The 12,124-nt window shown below is 48.8% G+C and overlaps 1 protein-coding gene across 1 annotated transcript; it reads left to right on the top strand.

The window, feature by feature from the left end:
- Window positions 1–1,567: 1,567 nt before the first annotated feature.
- Window positions 1,568–7,602, top strand: SHISA2 (shisa family member 2). Its single transcript, XM_014843207.3, has 2 exons — window positions 1,568–2,172; window positions 5,430–7,602. Exons 1-2 carry the CDS (start codon window positions 1,839–1,841, stop codon window positions 5,981–5,983), a joined length of 888 nt encoding a protein of 295 aa, XP_014698693.1. The 5' UTR covers window positions 1,568–1,838; the 3' UTR covers window positions 5,984–7,602.
- The last annotated feature ends 4,522 nt before the right edge of the window (window positions 7,603–12,124 follow it).

The following is a 12,124-nucleotide window of genomic DNA, read 5'->3' as shown; positions in this document are numbered from 1 at the left end:
CCTTGAAAAATAATCACTGCTGCTTTAATAGCATCAGCACCTGTTGCTCCAGCTTCCGCAAGAGAGAGGCTATTAATTTCTCCTTCATCAAAGCCGAGTTTCTGGTCTGTCTGAACCTTGTTTTCTTCCTGACTGCAGCTGTCTACACCACTAAGGCCAAATGGTGAACGGCGGCACCTTTCTGCTTGAATCCAATAAATCGCCACGCCCAAATATAGAAAGAAAAAAAGCGACACAGTTCACCCAGACAGTGGCCAGACCTGTGGTCTTTGCCGAACTCTCTTCATTCCACATTGTAGAAACCTGGAGCCCCCAAGACGCAGCCCCAGGCGCGCGAACCCGGCCACAAACAGCCGAGTTCTTTCTCGGCTGGGCCAGTGCCCAGCGGTGGCCAGGACAGCAGATGCTGAAAACCGAGAGAGACAGTTAATCTGAGCGGCAACTTCCTGGTCTGTAAAGTGGAAAGTAATTATAATCCTTTTTTGGGGAAGTTTTGAGAATCAAACAGAATTTTGAATGCCAAAGATCTTCAATAAGCAAGTTTAGTTTGCTTTTATGATCATGATTGTTGTCATTGTGTTAGCAAGGCCTAGATTCTTTCGGTTGTGTTTTCTCCCCCGCCCGCTCCAGCCGGCAGCCCACGAACCGCAGCCACGCGGTTCTTCCCCGCCGCAGTCGGAAGGTGAAGGGCTGGCGGCGTCCTGGGGCTTCCAGGGGCGGAGGGAAGCCCGCGCAGCGCGCATGCGCGTCCGAGGAGCCGCCGGCCTCTAATAAGAGCGCCGCGCAGCGCCGCGCCCCGCCGAGTCGGAGCTGGCCGGGGGCCGGGCGCAGAGGGGTGCGGGCGGCTGCGGCGCTCGGCGTCTTCAGTAGCCCGGAGGACTGAAACTCACGTGGGAGGCTCCCTTCGGGGCGCACCTCCCGACGGCGCAGCGGCCAGGGGAGACGGAGAGCCGGCCGAGGCTGCCCGGCGCCCGTGGGAGCCAGCTGCAACCGGAGAGGCGGAGGAGGGGAGCCGGGGGCGAGCCGCCCACCTGGACCCGCGCCCAGCAGCAGCCGCGGCCGCCGCCAGCCGGGCAGGCTCCAGGGACTGCGGCGGGGAGCGCCGGACCCTCGCGCGCGTCCTGGCCGGCAGCGTGCGCTGGGAGCACTGCCCGTCGGTCCCGCGGAGGGGAGCGCTGGGGCTGCACCTGGGAGGGCTGCCCCGGCGGCGCGGCCGGAGCCATGCGGACCGACTTCGGAGCTGAGGAGGCTGAGCGCGGCCGGCCGCTGCACTTGCTGCCCGGAGCCCTGCGCCTGCTGCCCGCCTTCGTGGCCCCTTCTCGCCGCCCGAGAGGGGAATAAAGGAGAGGAGACGCGCCCCGACTCGTGTGTGGGACCCCGAGGCTTAAACTCTGCGGCAGCCACCTGGCTCCGGGTGCACAGCGACGTGCCCAGCCGCCTTCCGAGTGGAGTGAGCGTCCCCTCGGGGATGCACCGGGAGGGTCTTGTCGCCGGTGAAGCCTCCAGGGGCTGTAGGACGGCAGCCTCGGGGGCCCTTTGACTCTGCGCCCAGAGAGTTCCATCAGCGAGTGCCCACTCTCAAGACAGCCCCTACCGGGACCGGGCCACCCGGCTGAGGGAGGGGATGGCTTAGGAGCCCCCAACCCCGCAGCCCGGCGTCGTCGGCTCCCAGACGTCGTGGCAGAGGGCAGAGGCCCGCGCGGAGAGCGCCGCGGAAGGGACACTCAGCGAAGAGGTCCCGGCCTCCGCCCCGCTGAGACCAGGGTCGCCCGGGCCCCTGCTTCCCGGGAATCGCGCTGCGCCCTCTGAGACGCGCCGCCCGCGCCCAGGGTGGTGCCATGTGGGGCGGACGCCGCTCGCCCGCCGCCTCCCCTCGGAACGCCGCTTCCCTCCTGCAGCTGCTGCTGGCCGCGCTGCTGGCGGCGGGGGCGCGGGCCAGCGGCGAGTACTGCCACGGCTGGCTGGACGCGCAGGGCGTCTGGCGCATCGGCTTCCAGTGCCCGGAGCGCTTCGACGGCGGCGACGCCACCATCTGCTGCGGCAGCTGCGCGTTGCGCTACTGCTGCTCCAGCGCCGAGGCGCGCCTAGACCAGGGCGGCTGCGACAACGACCGCCAGCAGGGCGCCGGCGAGCCAGGCCGAGCGGACAAAGACAGCCCCGACGGCTCGGCAGGTAGGGTGGGCCAGGTCGAGCGCGAAAGGGGCAGGAGGGTTGGCTTTGCACGGACCTGGGAGCTTGGAGATGGGAAGGGAATTAGGAGCACTGACATTTCAGAAAAGGATCTGGGACCAGGAGGTGGTTGTGCGAGGTGGGACACCAATTCACTGCCCTGGGCCTCAGTTTCCCCATCTGTCAGCTAAAGAGTGACTTGGCATGGATTTTCCGAGGATTCTCTAGGCTTGGATTCTCCACACGTCTAAGCTAGTGTGGGTCGCAGACAGCCCCACATTCCTCTTCTCCAGGGGCCTCTGTCCCCTCCCAGGTCTCGTGTCTCCATAGGTCTAACTTCTAGTAAGGTTACCGTCTTGGGAGCACCAAGGAAACGGTGGGGCGTTCCCTCACAAGGGGGCTGGCAGGGTTTCTGCCTGAAGGCTCCTCAGAAGGAAGGCAGCTCCTCAGGACTTTGTCCTGGGTGAGGCGTTTTACGGGACCACGGGGCATTCTTATGCTCCCGTACGCGTGGCTGCACTGTCCCCTGCCTCGTCCGGGGCCACTCTGGTTTCTGGACAGTTCTTACTACGTCAGACTTGGTTGGTGTGATATCATAGCGGTGCCCAACCTTGCTTTTTGTGGCTTTAATGTTTTTTAATTACCTTTTTTTTTTCCAGATTGCCATCGCTAGAGTTAGAAAAATAAACAAATCCGGAGAGGAATTTGATAGGTTCCACTTCCTCCCCTCTGCACGTACCTCCCAGACTGGCTGCCTCGAGGCCCTACACCAATGTGTGTGTGTTTGGGAGGGAAGATTTAGTTCGCTTGTAGGGGTAGAGGTCAAAGGGCAAACATGTCACAGAGGGGGCATCTCCTCTCTTTTCTGTGACTGCTTATGTCAGGGAGAGGACTTTACCAGCACCCTGAGCCCGGAGTTTGGTCTGCCTGAGCGTTGGCGCTGGGTGGCGTCTGTGTTGGCGGCGCTGTCCCCGGGCCCTGGTAGGGGCAGCTCCTTTCAGTGCCCTCCCCTTTGCAGTCAGGCATTTTATTAGCCAGGCTCCTCCCATTGTTCCACTGCCTTGAATCTGAGAGAGGAAAACCGGGTAATTCCAGAAAAGGGGCCGTCCTAAAATGCGAGCTCAGCCTTGCAGGGTGTGTGGCCGTCAGTAAAGCCCTGAGAAATTAGCCCGAGGCGGAACTGCTATCTTGATGCGTCTGCGGAGCTGGGTGCCAGAATGGTCTAAAAAGTTGCGTTGACTTTGGGCAGATCAGTAGGCAGCTGACTTCTCGTGACGCCGTGTGAAGTGCATGGATGCCTTCTTCACTCTGCTTTTAAATCTCTTTTCCTAAAAGTTCTGTTCCTCTCCCTGCTCTTCTGCGGTTACCGCTGGGCACTGCCGGGGCTTGGCCGAGCGCTGCCTTCTGTACCCTGTGCCGTTGTTCACGCCTCCAGTTAAAAATCCTGGGGGCAGAACACTCCTTCCTCCCGAGAACTCATTCTGTGGACTCAGCCTCCTTTCAGCTAGTTTCTGCTGTAGCGTTTGGAGTACTTTTTTACCATCATTTGTTACTTATCGATAACATAGTCGGGGCTGCCATGCTCATTTCTAGAATGAAATATTTATAGCATGCGTAAGAAAAAGCCCAGCATCCTCTGCTCCCCTCCGCCGGCATTGGCCTGAGGAGGGCGCGCGATGAGACCACCGGCTGGCAGAGCCAGCTGTGCGCAGCCTGCGCAGCGAGCGCGCCGAGTCAATCTGGGATTTACTCTGTTCCCCCTGAACAGCTCCGGAAACCTTCAGATGTCAGCCTTTGCTTAAATACTTAGAAAGTTCGTCTTACTTATGAGACGTTATTTCTCCGTGACTCCATGTGGCACTGTATTCTGATACCCCTGACTCCAGGAGTCCCAGAGCCGTCAAAAGGAGCTTGATCCGAAAGTCGGCTGCCCCAGCGGACAGACCGAGTGTGTTTCGTGCGTCCGATCCGAGGTGTGGGAGGACTGGGCTCCTCCCGGAAGCGCTGCCCTGCACCCCCGCGCTGGCGCTGTGCTTTGCCAGGACCAGCAAGACCTGGTCCCTGTCCTCATGTTTTCCAATCACGTAGTTAAGAAGATCGGCAGGAACACAGCAAAAAACGTAGGTTCTTGGTAACACAGGGTGAAATTTCACAGAGGTGGTTCCAGGCATTCTGCAGGGCCTCCCTCCTGATTCTCTGCCCCCATCGGCCGGTGTGTGTAGCTTCTGAAAGCCCTGTAGTGCTAGCCCCATGGCTCCCAAAAGGTTTATGTAAAATAATTTAAAAATGGAGCTCACTACTAATTTCAGTAAAGTTTTTATTTTTCAGGATAAACCACACTTGTTAAATGTGATGCCCGTTGCTTTGTGCTCTGCAGGCTTTCCGCGTAGGTCTTCACGCAGAATCCTGTGTCATAACTCCGGGCATAACTGCACCATCTCAGCCACCCTGGTCCTTCCTGGGTGCCTCCTTGGCTCACTGTGGGCGCTCTTCCTGGAACAGATGTCTTTTTGCTCCCAACATTTGTTCTCCTTGGTGTGTTGTTTCATCCTGATCTGCTGCCTGGAATAACTTCCCTCCACAAGAGTCACTTCACTTCCCGCCATCCAGTGGCACATGCTAGGCCCACCACCACAGGCCCAGCCTTCAGCCAGACAAGGGTGGGTGGGGTTTTTTTCACCCTTCTTGGATGTCTGTGTCTTACAGACTGTTTTTGGAAATGGTCGTGGCTAGAGTCTGACCTAAATTTTTTATTTATTTGCCTATGAAAAGAGAATTTGCTAAAAAATGGTAAAAGAAGTTTGCAAGAAATATAAACAACTTTCTGGGGAAACAAGTCGTTTAAATAATTAAAACCGAATTCTATGCAGATCCTCCAACTATCTGTTGGGGCAGCCTTAAGTTTGGGCAGTTCAGTTATTGTAGGAATTTTAGAACAGTCTTAAAACATTAAACTGATATTTTTGCTAAATTGGATATTTGCCTCAATCAGTGTTGCAGCTGGTGAGTGTAGCTCTAAGTATGAACAGTTTTGCTTTGGGGGGACTGCTCCATCATGCCTGTGGTACCCTATTGCCTTTCCTGAGCTCTTGATAAAGGACAGTGCATCTCGTGGGCTGCTAGTTAGCATGCAAACCCGCTTGGCCTAGGTCTTTCAATTCTTGGGATCAGTGTTGCTCAGTTATGTGTCTCCGCTGCCAATCACCAGGTTTTTACTGCATTCTCACAGTCAACCATAATGTTCTGTTTTCATCCTTCAGTCCCCATCTACGTGCCGTTCCTCATCGTTGGGTCCGTGTTTGTCGCCTTCATCATCTTGGGATCCCTCGTGGCGGCCTGTTGCTGCAGATGTCTCCGGCCTAAGCAGGAGCCCCAGCAGAGCCGGGCGCCGGGAGGGAACCGCCTGATGGAGACCATCCCCATGATCCCCAGCGCCAGCACCTCCCGAGGGTCGTCCTCCCGTCAGTCCAGCACAGCGGCCAGCTCCAGCTCCAGTGCCAACTCTGGGGCCCGGGCGCCCCCAACAAGGTCACAGACCAACTGTTGCTTGCCCGAGGGCACTATGAACAACGTATATGTCAACATGCCCACGAATTTCTCTGTGCTGAACTGTCAGCAGGCCACCCAAATTGTGCCCCATCAAGGGCAGTACCTGCATCCCCCATATGTGGGGTACACAGTGCAGCATGACTCGGTGCCCATGACGCCTGTGCCGCCTTTCATGGACGGCCTGCAGACGGGCTACAGGCAAATCCAGGCCCCCTTCCCCCACACTAACAGTGAACAGAAGATGTACCCGGCTGTGACCGTGTAACACAAGGTGCCGGTGGGTTCCTTTACGAGACGGAGGAAGACAGGGAGGCCGTGGCCTTTGGAAGGATTCTCAAGTGGAAGTCTTCGCATGTTGGTGGTGTTTATGGCACGGTTCTTTTGGATGGTTTTATTTGCTCCCTAACTGTATGAAAATGTCTCTCTCTGAATTAGCATTTCTGGATATGTTTCATCCCAGTGCATGATTGATTTATGATGGAAAAAAGCATCCCCTGGAGATGGCTGTGTTGTTGCTGACGGTTGTGTGACAAATGCTTGAGCCCTTAAGTGCCCTTGAGGTATGGCTGTCAAAAGAATTTTGTAAACAGGTAGATTAAGGGTTTTTATTATATCGTTATTATTGTTATTTCTTTTTTGTTGTGTACGGTACCGGATCAGAATACCTGTTCTCTCCTTTTTACCTGGGTAAGTTTTTTAATAAGCATTCAAGGTTTAGGGGAAGACATAAAGAACACAATTATTATAAAAGGAAATCCAGCTTGAAGTCTGAGATTAGTCATTGATCTCAGTGTTTCACAGGCGCATCTTAGTTTCATTGTAAAAAGATATATATATTTTGTCTACTTTGTGATTTTTTGAGTCTATTTTGTGCTTTTTTACCCTGTGTAGAGGTCTTATTACAAAGTGATTTTCTACATTAAAAAGAGGCTGGAGGAAATTGTCTAGTTGCTTAAGCAATGACATTTCAGAACTCGGGGATTATTTCATCTTGAAGTAGTGGGTGGTGTGATAATAAAACCATTCATCCCCTTCTTGGTGGGATCATCTAATTTTCTGACTTCACAGTGACATCTGAGAAGTAATTACATGTTTTTTATATTGAAATCATAAACTATCACCTGCTTTCTCCAAGTTACTTTTAATTTTACCGTGTGGTCCGGCTTGGCATCTCGTCCCCTTTGGTTGTCAGATCCCCATTTTTGTGTAGTACCGAGTGCAGGTAATTGTCATAAAGGAAGATCAGCATTTCTGCCCAGATCTGCTCAAACGTTTTCTTGTTTCCCCTACAAAACCTCAAAGAAATCCTTTACAAAGATACTTAGTATAGCTTCTAAGCCATAATCTAAGATTTAGGATGAAATTTAAACCACCAATATGATTTACTTTGCAAATCTCGTTATCAAAATGGCGTATTTTTCAGGCACTAAGGACTGTTAAGTCAAGAGAAAAGCTTTTGAAAGAGATATTGCCTTTCTTCCCCCACAAAACTGGTTCTTGTTTTCCTCTCTTAGTTCTCAACAAGTGCTATATTCATTACCAATGTTCTGAATTAGGAAATTCAAGTGAATTTATTTGTATATTGTTTACTTATAAGAAATGAGGTTATGTGCAAATAGATTTCCAACTTCTAGCAAAACCAAGATTTGTAATTAAACCTTTGTAAGATATGGTCTTTAACACATTTATATCTTTATCTATAGTTTATCATCCATCTGTCTATCACCTGTCGAGCTACCCTATTTATCTCTCTCTGTCTCATGGCTGAATACTGTAAAACCATTGTTAGCAATTGGTCTCAACAAAGGTACTCAAATCAAAATTTTTTAATAACCAAAGGCAGGGGAAAATCATTTTACTTATTAATAAATATTTTATGTATAAGTTCCTAGGGGAGTTGGGTTTTTTCATTTTCATTCTGCTTGGTAATTTTTCAGATGGTCTGTTAAACTTGTCAATAGAATAAAATTGCGAAAAATTTAAAATACCACTTTCTAGAACCCAGAGCTTGCCTTTAAAAGTAATTAATATCTGGGAACTTAGTGTGTGTGTTCTGTGAGTCAGACAGTATTACTTTACATGTTCCATAGGAAATGTTGACAACACAAAAGAAACAGTTTTTTGGAGATTATTATATCAGTGAATGTGTGTTCTGTGCATTGCCTTTTTTTTTTTTAAAGATTTTATTTTTTTTTCCTTTTTCTCCCCAAAGCCCCCCGGTACATAGTTGTATATTCTTCGTTGTGGGTCCTTCTAGCTGTGGCATGTGGGACGCTGCCTCAGCGTGGTCTGATGAGCAGTGCCATGTCCGCGCCCAGGATTCGAACCAACGAAACACTGGGCTGCCCGCAGCAGAGCGCGCGAACTTAACCACTCGGCCACGGGGCCAGCCCCCGTGCATTGCCTTTGATGGAAGATTCGGCTTATCTAAGGAAGAAAAATTCCTGGAAATGTGGAGGTGAAAGGGACCTTAAAGATCACCCAGCCTAGGGATTGGCAAACTTTTTTTTGGTTAAGAGCCACGGAGCAAATATTTTAGGCTTTGCAGGCCATGTGGTCTCTATCAACTACTCAGTGCTGCTGTCGCAGCACAGAAGCAGCCGTCGAGGATACACCAACAAACGAGCAGGGCTGTGGTCCAGGAAAACCTTTTTGATGGACACTGAAACTGGAATGTCATACAATTTTCACATGTCACAAAATATTCTACTTCTGATTTTTTTCCCCAACCATTTCAAAATGTAAAGACCATTCTAATCTTGAGGGCTGTAAAAACCAGGCTGTGGTCCAGATTTGGCCACTCCCTAATCTAGTTCATCCTTACGCAGTACGGGAGTCCTGCAACTTTCCTGACAACCTTTTTTAAACAGACGGATGGAGAGTGCTTGCTTCTCTTATAATAAGATTGTCTAACTTTTCCTTCTTTTCTATGTGGTAATTAAATATCATGATTCAAGCAAGAGTGCACCTTAATAAATGAAATGGGTTTTTCACTTAGTGAATGGTACTTAGTCTTTCCAAAAATATAACATCATTGGAAGCAACCTCAGACCTTTTCAGTTTTGGTAAAAACTGGAGAAATTTAGCTGAAAAAGTAAAAAAGTTCAAATACCTGTCTTAAGTATACCTGTCTTACTGTTGTGAAATCAGAACCTATACAGTGAAATACCTAAGTCTGTTGGGAAAAAAAGGGGGGCTTACAGATAGAAAAAATAGTTTGCTGCTGCACATTTTCTTCTATATCTAAACCTCAAGGGTTGGTTCATGATGGTTCCAGGAGAATTCTGTATCCCTGTGTGTAGGAAATAAAGTCAGGCCCCTTGAGTGCAAGGAAGAAGAAATCAACTGGCTCTTTGTCTCCATTTAAGAGCCGGAAACTAAGCAACTCCTATCATTGCGGCTGCTGCTGGAAAAGTTAAAATTTAACAATAATATCAACATCCAAAGCGGAGAGAAGACCGTTAGGGCAAATGCGGTTTGGTTTAGCATGTTTGCTCCGCAATACTCACCTTAAAGCTAGCCTTCCATTTCTGGTTTATGTTCTCAGAGGCTCGATGAATGAACTAGTCCATTAAATTTACTTTGAGCTCATCTTTTCCAGATTGCACAGTTTTACTTTCTGAATTCTGTGGCTGACGTTTTCTCCATGTTTTGTTTTTAACCAAATTGGGATTTAGGTTCCCTTCAGAAGCATTTCCTTCGTTAGAACGAAGCTGCCGGGGAGAGTCAGGACAGATACAAGTGGACCGGACACGGGAGAGAAGTTTAAATTGGGCTAAAAGTTGCGATCGGAAGGAGTTTGGTGGAACACTACGTTCTCGTCTCGCTTTGGCCCCGACCTAGTCAGAGCTCTCACATTTAGTCCCCTTTATCTCAGAGTCTTTGTCTCTGTTTCCTGCAAATTCACAGTGGTCTTTTGCTTATAATTTACGGCTCTTGACAACACATATCCTCAGTGATTCATTGAAGCAATTAAATTAATGAACAGACACTTGCTTTTAGTTGCTTGAGCTTCCTAAATGCCTAAAAGGAATGTTTCTTTTTAATGGCCTCTGGAATTGAGACGTCTCGTTAATTTAGCCTGCTCTTCCTCCAGTCAATCAGAATTGCAGCATGAAAATACGTAGTCCGTATTTTACTGCACTGTCCAGTGCAGACCTCTACTCACGCTATGAACATGGGGAGCTCCTTGGAATCTGGGGAGAGGGTTCCAACAGGCAGACTCTCAGTCGGAAATGAGATTCTCCCCAGATTCTCCAAGGACCCTGTCAGTCGTTAGGATGGAGAACAAGCACCCCAGGCATCTGCCTACCATACTGGACTTGCTGTGTGACTGCTAAGTAGATATATCAGCACTCATGGCTAAGTGAACTTTCTAGGATTTTAAAAAATGTGATCACTTCCCCATTTTGCTTATTTCCCTTGCTTTTTGAGCAGGAGGAAAAAACCAAAGCATCCGGGGGAGCAAACTCGAGTGGAGGAACCTTGAAGCACAGAGTGGGTGGTGGCAGTAGCTTTAAAAAGCCTGGGGGGGAAGGGGGGGTGTGGACTCCTGGGGCCTGCCCAGAGCAGAGCCTGGGAGCTGGGAGTGGGTCTGGACCTGGCCACTGGGGCAGGCATGCCCTTTGTGCTCAACTTTTTGCGTTTTTAAAAGGAGCAGCCTAAATATTGCAAGGAGGAATAAATCATGCATACAAACGAGAACACCAGTCCTTATCACTCAACCTTAATCCGCCTTTTCTTCTCCTTGCTTAGATGTGGAGCCCGGAGGACATCTCCATCCTGCCACTGGCTCCCTCTTTCTCTCTCTCTTTTTTTTTTTTTCAGAACCGGAGATCAGCTATTTTCATTCAGCCCATTCATTCCAAAATACTTACGTAGAAATTTCTTTGCCTTCTGAAAAAATTTTTTAATTGAAAACATGAAATGTTATTGTGATTCAAGTGCCTTTCAGGGGTCGGGTAAGTGAAAGATGACAAAGAATTAGAAATTACCAACTGTTTTCCTGAAAATTACAGCAGGTCTATGTATGTGAGTGTGTTGATTTCCATTGCAGGCCTCTACCCTCTGTTCTTCTGCATAGAATCATTTATCACTGAAAAATGGAAGAATTAAACCCTAGAAAAGCAGTTCCACCTGTCTAAGATGTTAGCTATTTTTGACTATTAGCTGTAACCCCACAGCACCATGACAGAATCGCTTTGTAATAAAATTACCAAGTTTTATGTGGGCAGTTGGTTGTGAGGGTCACTCCGCTTTTCACAGTGAAATCTTCAGAATGCCTTCTACATTTATACCCCAAATTGAAGGACCTAAACTCAAATCAAGAGCAAGGAATTCAAAATTAATGCTTCTTGAAAAAACTTTTAAATGAGAGATGATAAAAGGGGTAAAAAGTTTATGATGGCAGCCTTAAGATTGATTTTAAACATAAAACTTGCCTCTTAATTTCAACCATCTTGAAGTGTAGGTCTTTCCATTTAGAAAAATCATGGGTTACACAAGACAGTATTTACTCAGTAGACATAACAGCTATAGAAGAGTGATTGCCATCTGTAACATGTATATAAAATCACCACATGTGTATACATATGTGTACAGAATGATCACAGGAAAATTTGAAACAGAAACAACTTATTATATGAGGCTATCTCGTCCAAGACTCTCGTCTTATTTCTTGGCCGATTTTTTAAAACTGGAGTTTGTTTCAGTGCTCAGCTTCTCCCGTCTCGGTTGTAACTGGTTCTGTCGAAGCTCCTCTGGAGTTGGATGGACCCAAGTTAGAACCCATTTCTACCGCTTACGGTGTGGCTTTCAACGTGAGTCTTTCTGTCTTGGAACCTCAGCGTGCTCTCTGTAAAAGGGGGTCAGCAACACCCAACTCCTAGGCTAGGTGTGGGGACAAAGGAAACAATATAGCACGGTGTTAGTGGCATCCAGTGGGTTTTCATAATACACATATAATTTAACTTCTTTTCAGATATTTTTAACCTACCCAATATAAAGAAGTACATAATTTATATTGACAAAATATGTAAATATATATAGTTCCTTATAAGAGAACTAGCTTAGGAGATTTTCCTTATTTCTTGTTTCAGTAACTCATCAGTTTTACCTGGGTCTAAATTCCTTGTGTTTTTAGTTGCCTGGGAGACTTGTATAGAATTGGTTTCTCTGACCCTTGAATGAATACTGCTCTTGGTAATGCCCTCACCGGCCTGTCTTATTTCTCTGCACTGTTGCTTTGCAAATACACAGCTTCTCTCATCCCCAGGTCTCTGCTAGGTTTGGCTATTCCTACCGAGCATTTCTAGCCTGCCACTTGGCATCTCTCTGAGCCACTCAGGGTTCAGTCAGGAACACAGACTGAATCATGTTATTTTAATTTTCTACTGAATTTTAACCT

The sequence above is a fragment of the Equus asinus genome, chromosome 11 (assembly GCF_041296235.1).
Source record: "Equus asinus isolate D_3611 breed Donkey chromosome 11, EquAss-T2T_v2, whole genome shotgun sequence".
NCBI classification, from domain to species: Eukaryota; Metazoa; Chordata; class Mammalia; order Perissodactyla; family Equidae; genus Equus; species Equus asinus.
The sequence above is the reverse complement of the archived record's forward strand: the minus strand, read 5'-3'. Positions and strand labels throughout refer to the sequence as shown.

Coding starts and splice junctions, on each gene's coding strand:
- SHISA2 (XM_014843207.3), top strand. CDS start 1,839: ATGTGGGGCGGACGCCGCTCGCCCGCCGCCTCCCCTCGGAACGCCGCT. Junction 2,173..5,429: donor CAGCCCCGACGGCTCGGCAG/GTAGGGTGGGCC, acceptor TTCATCCTTCAG/TCCCCATCTACGTGCCGTTC.